This window comes from Mastigoproctus giganteus, chromosome 4 (assembly GCF_048544385.1).
Source record: "Mastigoproctus giganteus isolate SK-2022 chromosome 4, ASM4854438v1, whole genome shotgun sequence".
Classification (NCBI taxonomy): Eukaryota; Metazoa; Arthropoda; class Arachnida; order Uropygi; family Thelyphonidae; genus Mastigoproctus; species Mastigoproctus giganteus.
This window is the reverse complement of record NC_143578.1, coordinates 45346167-45363517: the sequence shown is the minus strand read 5'-3', so window position 1 is coordinate 45363517 and position 17351 is coordinate 45346167. Positions and strand designations below refer to the sequence as shown.

At 33.6% G+C, this 17351-nt stretch overlaps 1 protein-coding gene across 1 annotated transcript in view; it reads left to right on the top strand.

Moving 5' to 3' along the window:
* LOC150086688 (clotting factor C-like) overlaps window positions 1-17351 on the top strand; it is a 163237-nt gene that overhangs the window by 92721 nt on the left and 53165 nt on the right. The window contains exons 7-9 of the mRNA XM_090372690.1: window positions 3568-3774; window positions 8955-9024; window positions 9340-9537. Coding sequence (XP_090228816.1) covers window positions 3568-3774; window positions 8955-9024; window positions 9340-9537 — 475 coding nt within the window. The remainder of the gene's footprint in view (window positions 1-3567; window positions 3775-8954; window positions 9025-9339; window positions 9538-17351) is intronic.

Sequence of the window (17351 nt, the reverse complement as noted above, 5' to 3'; positions counted from 1 at the left end):
TAAACGTACATTGCATCCTGATCCAAACCTCCAGTTAGACTCCCATTGTATTACATTTCAACCAAGCACTCGTTTTCTTGGTATAATACTTGATAAAAAATTAAACTTCCTTGAACATATAAAATATATTCGTACCAGCTGTCTTAAGAAACTAAATATTCTCAGAGTAATCTCCTCTATGTCATGGGGTGCAGATCGGTACATGTTGCTACATTTATACCGCTCATTAATTAGATCCCGCTTAGACTATGCATCTCCTGCATACGCCTCAGCCAGGCCAAGTGTACTGAAATGGCTTGATCCCATTCATCATAGTGCACTTCGAATAGCACTGGGTGCCTTTCGTACATCTCCCATATTAAGTCTATATACGGAAGCCAATGAACCGCCGCTAGACCTTCGGCGACAAATTCTTCTCCTAAATTATGCCGCAAAAATCAGCAGCTTTCCACATCATCCGATATGGCAATATCTCTTCAGACCAAAATGGGGAAACCTCTATTGTACTAAATCACGTCTCAACAAACCATCTGGCATTAGGCTTCAAGCCCTAAACACTAGCTGGGGACTCAACATGAATAACATAATGCAGGATACTAGCATGCAAATCCAGCCATGGCAAATACCCACGATAGATATTGAAAAATACTATCAGAAATGGGGAAAGAATAATCTTCCAGATATTAACATCAGACAATTACATCTGGCCCACTCAATTCAGTTTAGCAGTTACGTGCAGCTATATACAGATGGATCCAAGACTGCTAGTAAAGTTGGTACAGCTGTAGTCCTGCCAGATGCTATCATCGCCAAACAGCTCCCCTCAGAATGTAGTAATTATACTGCTGAGTTATATGGTATTTTACTAGCCCTGGAGAAAATAAAAGAAGCCTCATATACTCAGTCCATAATATATACTGATTCATTAAGTGCCGTGAATTGTATGCAATGTAAACGCCCCAACAGTCATCCTCTGGTACAACAAATCTGGACTCAGTTAATGGCAATTCATGCACGTGGTCACCGCATAATTTTTTGTTGGATTCCTGGTCACTCTGGAATCCCAGGAAATGAACAGGCAGATTTAGCTGCAAAAAATGCTTCAAATCCTATTTCTTCCAATTTCAGGACACCTTATGTTGACTTTAAATCCATTATACAGCAGACCGCTAAAGAACAGTGGAAACATATATGGGAAAAAGAAATAAATAATAAACTTTTTGAAATAAAAAAAGAACCCAAACAGTGGCGATCCAGTCTAAGGGAAAATAGAAAAGAAGAAACTGTACTAGCGCGACTGCGCATTGGTCACACATACCTCACTCACAGTTATTTATTAAGAAAGGAAGATGCCCCACAATGCAGTAACTGTTCATGTCCACTCACTGTAAAGCATATCATTATTGAATGCCCAATATATATAAGAGAACGAAAAACTGCTTTCTCCTTACTTTTCAAAAATTGCAATCAATTAACACTACGTAATGTTCTAGAAGATCGTAAAGATATGGATGACGTTTTTATTTTCCTAAAATTGATTGATAAATATCACCTTGTTTAAATTTTTATCAGAATCAGCCTCAACAACAAAGATATACTAGTTAGAAATCAGTGCATTATAGCCACAGTTGCTGATGCACCAACAAACCTAACAACAACAACAACATATCTACCATAGGCTTCTGTATCGCCTGATAATTTATATGTATCCCATGCACTTTTCTTCTGTGATACATGTCTCAGTAGTTCATCTGACATCCACCTAGGTCTAAGCCTTGAATGGTATATATTAGTTGGTATGAAAAATCTAGTAGTTTCTATAATTATTTTCCTGAATACTTCCCATTTAGAATTTTCTGATGGTAATGTCATTTGTTGGTCCCACTGCACACAATTTAAAAACTGTCTGAGACCTCTGTAGTAGTCATCCTTGCAAAAGCCATTCCTTTTACCCTCGACATTAGTTATGTCTTTAATTAAATTCCACATTAGTACACTGCGATAGCTGCCACCCAGTGGGTCCTTTATTTGCAGATTCTTAATGCATGAAGAATCACTGCTGATAACAATTTCAAGAGCATTGCTGCCTCTTGCTGCTTCTCTAACATGTAGGAAACAGTCATCCAAGAAATCTACAAAAGTCTTGCTAGTGTGTGAGTGACCAATTCATAAATTCCAGTCAATATCTGGAAAGTTAAAATTCCCCATTATGAGACATTCTGATTTGCTGGCCTATGCTATTTCCCTGTATAGCTGTTTGGTATTCTCATCATAGTCATTAGGCCTATAACACATGCCTGCTCTAATTTTCTCAATACAATTACCCAATACTCTCAATTTTCTCAATATTTTACTTAGTACTCTCAATTTTTTCAGTACAAGTCATCATACAAAGAATGCACTGTGAGAATAAGAGACCTTCATAGAAACCACTGATCTTGGACCAGCCAGAAAATATGGCTGCATTGGTGACAGAAAATAAAAATCTTTGTAAGTCAATACACCATGTGACTTGCCTCTAGAGGATTGGAGGTGAGTCATATGATCCAGTGATCTGGGCCTGTGGTCCAGACCTTATATTTATTTTGAACAGCATGTGCATGTGGAGAGGACCATTAGAGTTTCCAGAACTGACCTGTTGAGTACTGAGAATACAGATTGATGAAATAAATGTAATGGTGTGGGAACATGTTTTAATAACATACCTTTGGTCCCCTTATCTCCCTGGAAGCACTGTAAATGGCAGTGTTTACTTGAACACCATTGCAGATTGGATAAACTTGGAAATGTATGTTTATCCTTAAGGACAGAATTGCTTTCAAGAGGATAGTGCAATAGTGAAACTACAAATTCTGCCTCCACAAAATTCATAAATGGGCTTCCTACTCTTTAATAAGCAATCCAAACCAACCACCAGGCTACCCCACAATGCCAAATGTGTGAAAGAATGGCTTCAGGAACATGAGGAAAATCTCAAACTTTTGTCCTGTCCAAATGTCAGTCTCATTAAATATCTATGGAATGGACTGGAGGAATTGAGGACATGTTTTGTTACATGAATGGTCAGTGTTCCTTTTATCACTTTTCAAGACCTTGTTGACTCCCTGCCACATATTAGAGTGATGATTCAGGCCAGTAGTTTTCCATCATGCTGTAGCTCATGATCCTAATAAAGTGACTAGGTAATGTAAATTATGAATTAAGTATGTTGAGAAATATGTAAATATTTCATTAATTTATTAATTAATAAGGCCAGTAAAGTAGATCAAGAAAATGTGTTTGAAATGTGTCTGTCATTAAAATTATAATTGTAATTTTTTTTTTAAATTAAAAGTTTCAGCACAACGAAGTCTTTACTATCTGTAATTAATGCATACGTGCATTATTAACAGGATCATTAGAGAACTTGTCGATAAAAAGAATTAGATTTAAGTTATTTCGTATAACATCTCTTATAATGAAAACATTTTTAAAGTAATGCTTTTGTCAGTTATATTGCAGGAAATGTTTAAAAATTATCTTTTTAATAATTTTTAATTGTATCTCTTTATACCATTTTAATTGCAGAAAAACTAGTCTTTTGCCCAGATCCAGGAGATGTAAAATATTCTCAGAGAAGTGTAACAGTGTCCATTAAAGAAGTTGATGGACAGCTTACTGAAGGCAGTAGTATATTATATTCTTGCATTAAAGACTATCTCTTAATGGGGGAAGGAAGAATTGATTGCCTCTCAAATGGTTCCTGGTCCTCTGCTTTACCTACATGTGTTAAAGGTAAGTTACTGTGTTAAGTTAAACAAGAGGATTCGAAAAGTTTAGTTTTTATGAAATGGTACAAAGAGGTACTCTTATAGGGAGAGGCTTTTGTTTTGTAAGTTGCAAAGTTCAGGGGAGCTAGGCATCTATGTGGTAATGTGATTTAAGTTTTTAAGTATTAGGGGTATCTTTTCTCTCTCTCAGGTGGCATAAACTTTTTTTTTTTTTTTTCAAGTAACATAACCTTTTATTAGATTAATGTAATGCTTAGTTAAGTTACTTTATGTTGTATAAGTAGGGCAATAGCTTTATTTTGGACATAGCAATGAGAAAACTAGGTTTCCTTGTTGCTATGTACAGAATGAGGATATTTATGACTTGAGGCAAATTTTATCAATGGATGGTGGAGGATGAGTATTTAAGTTAAGAGGGGATAACCACAGTTGAGATATAAACTTTTCATTTAGATAAAGAATAATTAGCTATTGAAACAAACTGCCACCCACTTTTCTGCAACAAAATTGCTTATATAAATTTAAAGAAGGGTTGGGTACCGATACCTGAATGAAAATACATGTACAAATATATGCTGTAGTAATAATTACCAGCAGGGATGAAGAGTTGCGTATTCTGTTGTATATGCAGTGGTTAGGAATACTGCATACAGATTTGGGAACTTCATTTTATGAAGGAAATAGATATATTGGAAAGAGTGCAGAGAAGAACAGCAAGAACAGTTGGAGGCACAAAAGGATATTCTTATCAAGAAAAACTGCGGCTCTAGATATTTCAGTCTCTGGAAACTAGGCATCCATATGCTGACCTAATTGAAGTGTATAAGGCTTTAAAAGAATTCAGTAAACTAAACAGTGATGACATCTTTACTTTTTCTCAGATGACACACACAAGGGGACATAAATTGAAAAGGGGTATTGTATAGTATTGTTGCCAACTTGTGTACTTTTCTATCCTTTTGCAAACATATCCAATATATATTTTAAGGTTGTTGCTTCATAGTGATGTTAAAATGTCACTTTGCCTATTTTACTACTAATATTAACCATAAATTAGTATTGGTACAGGGCAACCCCATATAACATGGTACTTCTACTACATGGTTTTGCTCTAACATGATTGATAAATTGCAACAATCATCCCACAACACGGTACTTATATAATACAATTTCACTCTAACACAGTTATAGAATTGCAGCAAACCTTGCATAACATGGTATTTTTGAGATTTTGTGTGAGGAAAAACTTGCACAAAAGCAGAGTTTTCCTATTATGTTGGATGTAATATTTCAACATTTCCATTCTTTTTTGTGAATCCCTGCTGTTGACTTGCTAGTAGTTATGCAAAAAGTTGTGAAATCCCTGTATTTTATTTTGTAGGAAAATCCCCATGTTAGGGATATTGTGCATATTGGACTGTTTGAAACCATAAAAAATTGTGACCACGAAGCATGCAGTTTGTGACTTTTAAGGTTTTTGTAAGATTATTTTGGTTTTAATTTGGTCGTTTATAAATTTTTCTGGGCATGTATTACTAATTTGTTCTTAAGAACCGTATTGGAATAATTTCTTTGTTGTAAATTAAATTCCAGCCCTAAATTCTGCCCCTAGAAAAGTAAAAAGGCACTGCTCAAAAGAAACTTTATTTCTCTAAAATCAAAGATTACAAATTTTGGATCATCTTAAAAAAGGGAAGACTGTATCATACATTGCAAAAAGTTTAAATTTAAATGAAGCATCAATATAGACCATAAAGAAAAATGAACAGAAAATCAGAACTGTTGTTGCTGCAGGATCTTTCATTTCCACAAATATGACAGCTCATCCCAGAGCACCAATAATCGAGAAAATGGAAAAAGTCCTGAGTACTTGGATTGACGATAGCAGTAAAAAAGGATCCCGTTAGATGGTAATGTAATTAAACAAAAAAGGCACTAAAAATTTATAACCATTTAAAAGAAAATGGAGAATCTTCTATTAACCCAGAGTTTGTTGCCGGTAAAGTTGGTTTGAGTGATTTAAAAACAATTTCTCGGTACATAACATAAGAATTAAAGGAGAAAGTGCATCGGTTGATGATGAAATTGCCAAGAAGTATGCAGAGGAATATCAAAAAATTATTCAAGAGCATGGATACACATCATATCAAGTTTTCAATGTCGATGAATAGGTCTTTGGTGGGAAAAAATGCTCAACAGAACGTTTATTTCAAAAAAAATAGAAAATTGCACCAGGTTTTAAGACATCAAAAGATCGTGAATCAGGCAATTACATGATAAAACTTATTCTAGTTTACAGATCCTCTGATCTTCGTCCAGCGAAAGGTATAAATAAAAACATGTTACTAGTATATTTGAAATCAAATAAAAAAGCTTTGGTAACTGCCGATTTATTTAAAGAATGCTATGGCAAGAACTTACCGCTACAGGCTGGACTGACAGAAAGGACTGTGTCAGTGGGTTACCGGTGTATGGGTACGCTAGCGGTGCCTAGCGTTAGACAAAATTTGGTGTGTGTTTTTTTGAAATGTAATGAAAAGACGTGGTCGGTGAAGCTACGCTAGGTTAAGTACATGATGCTCAAAACTGCCCAGGATAGTTAAGAAATATGTAAAAAAATAAGAAATTCCATTCGGTTTTTTCCTTGCCTTTGTCTTTGCTTTTTCTACTTTCGTAGCGTTCCACTTACTTCTGTAAGGTCATCCATGTTCTGTATGCCTTACCTTATTAACACTTTATGTAATTGCGTACTTGGTATAATTTTATTCAAAATTTAAATTTGACATTACCACGTGGACTTTCGCATGTGTACTTTGACATACAGCGCATGTCGGAAACAGAAGTAAGAGCATTGTTGTCTTTTTCATGGTTTTTGGTGGATGACCTCTGATGATGACACAAAAAATTATGAAAGACTCTGCAATGCTATCTCCATTTTGGTTCTTACTTCATAAATTCATTTGGTTTATTTTTCTATCGTTGCAATTATTTTTCCGGTTTCTTTCTTCCCCCCTTCGTACACAACGTATATCGCTCCCAGGGTACACCGTATTTTCATTAGTTTACTTCTATGCATAAACTTCTACTTACTGTATTTTATACTAATAATATTTTATATATACATTATGGCTGTAGGGTACTTTTGCAAAAGCAGTGCCCCTGATCCATAATTCCAGTTATTGTAATTCGGTTTTATCTAATCTATATCCTAATTTTCTTTCCCCCCTACAGTATATAACTTCTCCATTACATTATTCTTTATGATTATATATATATATATATATATATCTAATATTAAAAAAAAATATGTTTTATGATAGTTATTACAATAATATAACTATAAATAAAATTACAATTCATAATACAAATTATATATATAATAGTAAAATTATAAGTTCTATAAGCAAACTAAGCAAATGAGAAAAAATAGAGAAATTTTTGAAATGTATTGTATGTCAAATGCTCCAAAATGTGCAGGGCAGCAGTAAAGGAAGCAAAAGAATATATAAATGTGTATTAAGAAACATTAATACATGGTCTGAAAAGATAGATATGAGAAGTACACCTAGTGCCTGAACTAAAAGGGTGGAAAAGATAGCAGAAAAAAGAAATGAAGTAGTAATGAAATAGGTGAAAGAATTTTAAACTCCTAGTACAATTATGAATTAAGATTATTAATGGCATAATTAACAAGCCAATAGGAAGAAATGGGACTGTGGAAAAAGAAAATAAATAAAATAAATTACAATGGGATATACAAAAATTACAAAGAGGTATAACTGTATTCAGATATGGGTGGGCAATTTTACTTATTTAATTATTCGACCTTCTTTCTAAAATTGCCCATCCATATCTGAATACAGTTATACCGCTTTGTAATTTATTTTGTAAACCCCTTTGTAATTTTTGTATATCCCATTGTAATTTATTTTATTTTTCCACTGTCCCATTTCTTCATATTGGCTTGTTAATTATGCCATTAATAATCTTAATTCATAATCATACTAGGATTTTAAAATTCTTTCACCTATTTCATTACCACTTCATTTCTTTTTTCTGCCTTTACACCCTTTTAGTTCAGGCACTATGTGTACTTCTCATATCCATCTTTGCAGCCCCTGTATTAATGTTTCTTACTACACATTTTTATATATATATATATAAATATATAAATTCAAATTGAGGAAAGTCATATAAATTAGAATAAGGTTTAAAATAATAAAATAATGCCAGCGGTACGGCAAGACAAGAGCGAAAAAACAAAATTAAACCTAGATTTAAATCTAACAGGGAGGGAAGAGAAAGGTAACAAGAATAAAAATATATTGCAACGGAAACTCTAAATTAATTTAAAAAATCTAATTATACGAATAATAATTCATTGAAATTTAAAGCCAATTAAATAGAAATTTAGTGGTGCCCCATCTGATGGGCACCAGGTCCAAATTTATGTGAAATATCACCAAACAGAGATTTAAACCATTCACAATAAAACAGAACAAAACAAAAATAAATAGACTGACCATTATGCCCCATCTCAACAGAGGACCACAAGGCCAATAATGGTCAGGGAATCGCTGCATTTCGAACGCTAAACAAATCGCCACAAAGGTGAAACGATCGCAAGATCAGTCCGCCACACCGATCCCCAGTTCGAACCGCCAATGCAGGGAATTGAACAGCGGTGGTCCTGACGCAGCGAAAATCAAAAATAGAACAGACAAGAGCACTCTAGTGCAAAGCCACACTACTGACAAAGTAAACTTAACCTGTAAACTTCGATCTGCAAATTCCATTAATATACAGTAATTAAGTATGAGTAAAAAATGTAAAAAATAAGAACAACCAAACAACATGCCAGGGATGGAGAAACAATAAAAAATACATTTTGGATCAGAATGTGTATTGGATCTGATTTTTTTGTCTATGGCTCTTCATTGGCCTTCAAATTATGGATTATAGGCTAGTTCCTTGTTTGCCTAGGCCTAAGATAGGTCCTATCCTTGTTAATATCCACCTGGTTAATGGATTCTCACTTAGGAAATTCTGAAGCACATAAATTGAACATATATATGTTAAAATAAAAATTGCATAATAAAAATCCTGTTTTTGAATTAAAAAGTATAAATGTTTTATAGATTTTTATAGAAAAAATGTTTCACTGAAATCATATATTGTATTCAGTTGCAGATATTGTTGTTGATTGTGTCACCAGAGGCACCGACATTATTAGTGACGAAGATGTTCCTATAAGGTAATTTTAATTTCTATTAATAATGTTATTGTGTTTCTTTGAGGAAAATTATAAAATAAAATACAAAGAGCCTAAAAAAATCATAAAAGAATATGGATGAATAGATATTTTTTCTTTGTTACTCAGTGCTCTGAACATAGCAACTGCATAAATTAAGGAACATAATATTACAAAATGCAACGTGTAATATATTAGTATGAGATGAAAATCTTTGCTGTATTTATATATATATATATATATATATATATATATATATATATTTTACATCTCAGATATGTTTTTTCTGTTTTTTTATCTATTTTATCTCCAAAACAGAGTGACCTGCCCTCAAAATTGTGGTTCTGCAGATGCTAAAGTGTGGGGAACTGTTCTGTATCACGCATCTTCCTCAGTTTGCCGAGCAGCAATCCATGCCGGAAAGATTAATAATGTGGGAGGACCTGTCTATGTTATTGCAAATGGGCCATATGCCAATTTTTTGGCTAGTACTATGAATGGAGTTGAATCACAAGAGTAAGTTTTTATCTCTGATTTATTTGCATTTTCATTTATGCAAAGAGTAAAAAATTACATTTTAAGAGTATTTGATTTTATTTTGTAAAGTCACCTAAGTGATAGTATTCGATTGCAAAGCATTATATGAATAACAAGGGATTAAAAGCTAGATTGCTTCACTTCTATCTTTTTTTTTTTTTTTTTTTTGCATTACTCTATAATTTGGGAATTCTTATGGCATTTGAGGTTGCTACCCTTTCATCTTCAGTGACATATTGCCTGCTGTATCTCATAATTGCTTATGCAGTAGAACCTAAAAAATCTGGCATTCAAAAATCCAGTGCATTTTGAATATCTCTCCAAGGTTTGTTGAATATACAAGGGTTGGAGGGAAATAGTCTAGCCAGACTTCAAAAAAAAAAAAAAAAAGCACTGCAAGTGCTGTCACTGTGTATTTGCAACATATAAAATCATTCATTTTGCAATACATTCAGTACTAGCAGAAGAACTGACCTCTCCACTGTTTCTTATCAGTCATGCCACTGATTTGCACCAACAAGTAATCAGTGTTGGTTTATCTTCAACTATAAATCTGTATAAATATTTTGTATTTATACAGAAATTCGTATTTTATCAGTTTCTTAAGTTTTATTTAGTTCAGTAAAAACTTAATTTAATGGACTATATTGGGGTAATGCCAGTCCACTAATGATGATTGTCCATTAAACTCAATATAAATGCATATGGTTTCTAAAATTACTAGAATGTTAGGGAAAAGTACTATAAATTAAAAACATTAAAAAATGTAATATAGGGAACCCTCGTATAACACAGTTATTAGGTTCCTGTGAAATGTTGTGTTGTGCGAAACCGTGTTATACGGGACTAAGAAAAAATACAAAAAGGGGGGAGGGTTATGTTCCAAAAGCTAACAAAAATACACTGTTCTAGATTTTGTGTATCTGCTGTTCTCTTTAAAAAATCAGTAATCTGGGTTTGTTTGTTTGATAAATCTTTGTGCATTTCATTGTATGGAACTAAGCTCCCTTTTGAACTTTGGGCTCTTTTCATCCAAGAATCTGCATTCAAAAAATAAGATTCTAATTGCTCGACTAATGGCGCCTCCATAGCCAGGTGGGCAGGAGCAGCAGTGCGTAGCACATGCTTCTTGATTAGACTGGGGTTCGAGCCCGTGCCCACCAAATACGGAGGATGCGGAAAGGTCAGGGAATGACCACCACGTATCCCCGGAGCAATATGGCCTTAGTTGCTAATGCTCCTAAAAACCAAATAACAAACAAACAGCTCAGCTAACTTTATGCCTTCCCGAATGCTTTTTGGTGTAAAATTTGGAAGTTTAGAATTTCATCTGCACTATCATCATCTGAATTGATTTGATTTTACCTCTGATGCCATGCACCAAATTTGCTATGCTGACTTCCTTTTCTGCCAGTAATTCTTGAACGTTTTCAGTAATCATATCTTTTTTTATTTTTTTAGGAGCATCGGCGACTAAGGCCATGTTACTCTGTGTATATTCTCTATAAATTAAGTGTGTTCCAAGGTCAATTTTCTGTTTTGCTAGATGAAAAACCATACTACTCTCGCCCAAGCCCAACTAACTCAGCCATGTTGTGAAAAAGACCCATAAAAATTTATCCCTTCATCGACGGGATTCGAACTCTGGTCTTTTCCAGCCAGTGTGGGGTGGAGGGCAATTCTATGAACTGTGCTACCCATGAGGGCTTCAGTAGTCATATCATCAAAACCTTCCCCTCCTACCGATGTAGCAAGTTCTACTATTGCACTGATTCCGTTTTCTGCCCATTCAATCATATTTCCTGAATGAACTGACTCTGGCCATACATTTTTCCACACGCATTTATCGTTGATGGTTTTACTTCTTTCAGCGATAAAGCTATGATTCTGATACAGTCCACAATTGAGAAATGTTTCCATGCCTCCATTACTTCAATAGATTCGGAATAAATTTTTTTCAAAATCTATTGTAACGATTTTCTGTGGAATGAGTTTTAGAGGTGGATATAATGCCTCGATCTGACGGCTGAATGAAAGACGTATTAATGTAGTACAATGTGGCAGTAGGAACATGACTTCAACATTTGGATGACTTAAATCTTTTGGATGGCCTGGTGTTGCTATCCAATAGTAATAAAAGTTTGAAATCTAGAGTTTTCCACAAGTTCAACAAGTACAAGTACATGTTCAATAGCACAGAACGTAACATGGGAATTTCCCAACAAAATACACAGATTTCACAATAATTTTTTTTGACTAGTGAGTCAACAGTGGGAATTCAAAAAGAGTGGAAACGTTTAAAAATTACATCCAACATAATAGCAGGGTTCCCCCTGCACACGTAAAATCCAAGGCAGTGAGTGCATCCAGTTGACATGGATGGCCAGTGCAATATTGAATCAGTTGATTGTGACAAAAGCATTAGGAAAGGAAAAATGAGAGTATGATTGTGTTATAGGCTTAATTACTTTGATGAGTACAATGATCAGCTCTACTGAGAAATAGAGTGAGCAAATAAATCAGATTGTCTTATAATGGGAGATTTTATCTTTCCAGATATTGACTGGAATTTGTGGGTTGGTCACCTGCACACTAGCAAGACTTTTGTGGACTTATTGGATGACTGTTTTCTACAGCAGCATGTTAGAGAGGCAACAAGAGAGAGTAATACTCTTGATCTGATTACACTATTCTGCATTTTGAAAAAAATTTATCGATATTTTTTCAGAAAAGGGAATCATTTTCTAATGCTGATTTAAAAAATGATTTCTATTTATTTCCATCATGTCAGGTTTCTTCAAAAATCATGAAAGAAAATTTTGATTTTTCATAAATTTTTATTAATTTTGGCAGAATTTGTGCACTGAAATTATAACGAAATGCTATTTTTTCATGTTGTATGAATTTCATTTTGTTTATAGTTTCTTCAAAACAGCAGGAACTGTAAACATGGGTTAAGTATAGTATTTTAACAAGTTACTTCCGTTATATAAAAAAAAAAAAAAGTGCTTCATACAGTATTTTAGTTTTACTATCTGATACTATATTGATAGACAAATACAAGACCAACCTTTGAGTTAAATTTTCTTTATTGTTAAAATATTTTAACACATGGTAAATACCATCAGGCTTAGGCAGTCTGTCATGTGTAGGGTTTGGGAAGACTCGGTATTTTAGGGCTAAGCGAGTCTGTGTCCGAGTCAAGTCCAAAATACCAAGTTCTGGTCCGAGTCCTATCTTAAAAAGTTCGGAGCAACCTATTTTTTTTGATTACATCACAAATATTAACATCATAAATTGATTTGGTAAGAAATAGGTATTATGTACATTAATAAACATTTTTATTTAGATTTATATTTCACATCCGGAAATATATTCTAAGTAATAACTAACAATAAGTAAAATAAATTATGCTTTAACTTTATTTAGAAACCAGTATTTTAAAAAAACTAAGGCATTTAGTGATATGTCAGATAATCTAGAACGTACTTTAGTGCAAAAGTTTGCTGCAACAGAGAATGTTTGCTCAGCAGTTGTCCATATAGGTTGAATTGTTAATAAAGCATAATGAAATTTGTCCAGATTTTCAGTTTGTTTAGTACTTAAAAATAACAAATTCTTGCTTTAATTTATTAAAATTTGTTTCTGAAAGTGGAGGACGAGGATTTTTTGCGTTTTCTGAAATTTTCTTTAATTCTTTTTCCATTGTCCTATGGTGTACAATATTCGTGACGTTCTCATTATAATCAGTTTGATTCTCATTAAATTTAACAATTTCACTTGGAAACAGCCTAATCATTAAGTTTGTTGCAAAATCTATAAGCCGTTTTTTTGGTAATCTATTAGCACTTACAAGAAAATCCAAAATGTCTTCAAGATTTTCATTTATATGAGTTTTCATTTTATTTAATATTTCTTGACCTAAATTCCCTGGAATTTCTTCCAATTTTTTTAGCATAAAGTTAACTGCCAAATGTGCTGAATAAAGATTTACATCTTGTCTACTAAGTGCTTCTACAGTTAATTTAATCGGCTTTAAGGAGTTACTCAAATCGTGAAGCAATTGAATGTTGAGATTTTTTATTAAATCCATTTTACCAAGATCTTCAAGAGCTGCTTTAATGAATTGAAACAGTATTAAAAAAGTTAAAATCATATGAAGTAATGAATTCCAATGCATCTTAACATCTGTGATTAATTCCATTTCATATCCTAATTCACATTTTATTTTCTGTTGTAGAAAACCATTGCACACAGTAGACTTCTTAAAATATTTTACTGTTTGATGAACAATTTGAATATTTTTCTTTGTCATAAGACTTTAATAATTCTAATTGGTCAGCATCAACACAGTTCTTTCTCTTCATCAAAGGAGAAATCATCTTCTGTTGTTTGTTGCTATTTGATTTTTAGGAGCATTAGCAACTAAGGCCATATTGCTCCGGGGATATGTGGTGGTCATTCTCTGACCTTTCCTCATCCTCCGTATTTGGTGATCACGGGCTCGAACCTGGTCTAATCATGAAGCGTGTGTTATGCACTGCTGCTGCAGCTCCTACTCACCTGGCTACGGAGGCGCCGAATCATCTTCTGAATAATCTGAATCAGCAAAGTCATCATCAACTGTTTCAACTTCGTTTTCCTCATAACTCATGCTTTTCTTGTACAAAACATTGCATACAACTAAATACAGCTAAATCTATTGTATGGTTAATACACAAATGATATAATACAGGAGCCTCACAACCATATTTTAACATAATACTAGCACCATCACCAGTTGATCCAACAATATGTTTTTCAAAATTGATATTGAAATTTTTCAAATGATTTCTTACAAGTTCTACTAATTGCTAATGAAAGGGACCTGGGGGTGGTTGTGCAGGCAGATATGAAGTTTTCTGAGCAGTGCAGACAGGCTGCAAGAGTAGCTCATGGTGTATTGTCGATGATATATAGGAATTTTTCTTTGTATAAGGCAATGGTCAGGCCACACCTAGAGTACTGTATACAGGTCCGGAGGCCTCATTTTAAGAAGGATGTAGAGATGCTGGAACGAGTACAGAGAAGGGCAACAAGATTAGTGAATGGAACAAAGGGGTGCTCTTATGAAGAAAGGCTTACGTTTTGCAAATTACAGTGTCTGGAGACTAGGCACCAGCGAGGTGATCTGACAGAGGTGTATAAAGCCTTAAATGGTTTGAGCATGCTCAATGCTGATATGATTCTTCCTCTTGCTCAGAATAATCACCTGAGAGGAATAAATTCAAATTGAGGAAAGACGGATGTAGGATAGACGTGAGGAAATTTGCCTTTAGCCAGCGGGTGGTTGGTTGGTGGAACAGACTTCCATCCCTTGTCGTGGAAGTTGATAGCCTAAATAAGTTTAAGGCTCAGATGGACAGGTATTTCGAACGAACAGAGGGGTGAAGTGGAAGTGGTTATTTTTTATTTATTTATTATTTTTTTTTTTTTTTTGGCTGATGCTGCATAAGCTTGCTTTCTTGCATCAAATGCCTCTACTAATGCTAATGCAGAGCTGAACATGAATTTTGAATTCAAACTTAACCAAGATTATATGTTACACCATCATTTCCATAAAGATTAATATTTAAAAATCATCTTATTTTTGTACTTGTCCACTTATCAAGAGAGAGACTAAATCTTTTACTCTTACTCAATTTTTTCTGTATTAAATTTGTCATTTCTGATTTTTTAATTTTATAAAAATTGTGAATCAATTTCATCACATCTTTTTTTACTTTGGAAGCTTATATAACCTGAATTATAATCATAGCAGGTTTTGATGTTTTGCTGCATAAGAAAGGAGATAAATCAGAAATTGGAAATTATAGACCAATTAGCTTGTTATCCCACATCTACAAGTTGTTCACAAGGGTCATTACTAACAGATTAGAAAGAATACTTGATGAGAATCAACTGAAAGAGCAAGCTGGCTTTAGGACAGGATTCTCAACTATGGATCACCTTCAGATAATGTCACAGCTAATAGATAAAGCAAATGAATATAAAACACCATTATTCCTGACATTTGTGGATTATGAAAAGGCATTTGACTCCATACAGCATAAGGCAATGTTCAGGCACTGGAAAGACGAGGCATAGATACCCCATATATTATGATTTTGAAGAAAATATATGAGAATGCTACCTCCTTTATTAAACTAGACAAAGACAGTAATAAATTTAAAATTGAGAAAGGAGTTCGACAAGGAGACACAATATCTCTGAAGTTGTTTACTGCTACCCTTTCAGAAGATTAGACTGGTCGCAGAAAGGAGTCAATGTGAATGAGAGTACCTAAACCATTTACAATTTGCAGATGACATTGTGGTCATAAGCTACGATCCCAAAGAATTAGAGGAAAATCTTAATCAGTTATGCAGAGTTAGTAAGGGTTTTGGACTAAAGATGAATATGGCTAAAACAAAAGTAATGATGAATAAGTATGCCGCAGAAAGGGATATAATCATTTAAGGATCAGTAATTGAAAAAGTGGAGTCATATACTTATCTGGGACAAGTCATTAGCTGTAATAATGATAAATGGATGGAAGTCAAGAGAAGAATAAATTTTGGATGGATAGCATTCAGGAAATATAGTCACATACTGAGCGGCAATATCCCAATTTGTCTGAAACGTAAAATTATGAACCAATGTATACTTCCCACCTTGACTTATGGAAGTGAAATTTGGGCACTCACCAAAAGAATGGAAGAGAAGCTGAGAACTACACAGCGAAGAATGGAACAAATTATATTGGGAATGACTGTTAGATAAGAAGAGAAACACATGGATTAGGCAGCAAACTCAAGTAAAGGACATTCTTATCAAAACTAAAGAACTAAAATGGTCTTGGGCACTACACATAGCTCGAAGACATGATGACAGATGGACTAAGAAAATAACAGAATGGTACCCAAGAGGAGCTAAGAGAAAACCTGGAAGAAAACAACGGAGATGGATAGATGAAATTCATGAGTTTGTGGGTAGTAAATGGATGGCCATTGCACAAAACAGAAGGAACTGGAAAGTTGCTGGAGAGGCCTTCATCCTGTGGTGAATTGAAAATGGCTGATGATGATGAACCCGAATTACAAAGACTTTCTCGAATAAAACTAGATTTTGTAATTGCTCTTACAGATATATTATCAACAGCAGCTAATTCTGAAACAATCTCATCCAAAGATTTTTTAACAAAATAATTATCTAAAATTTTTACTTTTTTGGAAGAACTTCATTCTTGTTTTTCATCTTCTGTTTGCAAAATTATTCAGTGTTTAGTTTTAAATGTTTTATCATAGTTGAAGTGTTTCCATCTTTGTTCAATAATTTTATTGAACATTTCTTGCATTGGACTTCGGTCCTGCTGCAAAGTGTTCTCAAACCTTTGAGCTATTTTCCTTTGGCATAATTAAAGGTTTTTTTTTTTTTTTTTTTGTGAAATTATCAGAAATTGTACAAAAATTATTAATATATTTAAATAAAGAACAGAATAATTAATATTAACAGGTAAAAATGCATTTAAAATTTTTATATAAGACAAAATAATCATGAGAGTAGAGTAACAAATTTAATTTGTTAAAAGTAAAGGTTATTCCAAGTTATAAATTCGAACTGGAGAATCTCAGTTTCTGTGAAACTTGATATAACACAGAAAATGTGCACATCCGTAAAAAATAACTACAAACTACTACACTACAAAATAACTACACTACTGATATTAAAGAACCTCAGCTTGCAAAAAATACATAAAAATCTGCAAAAACAGT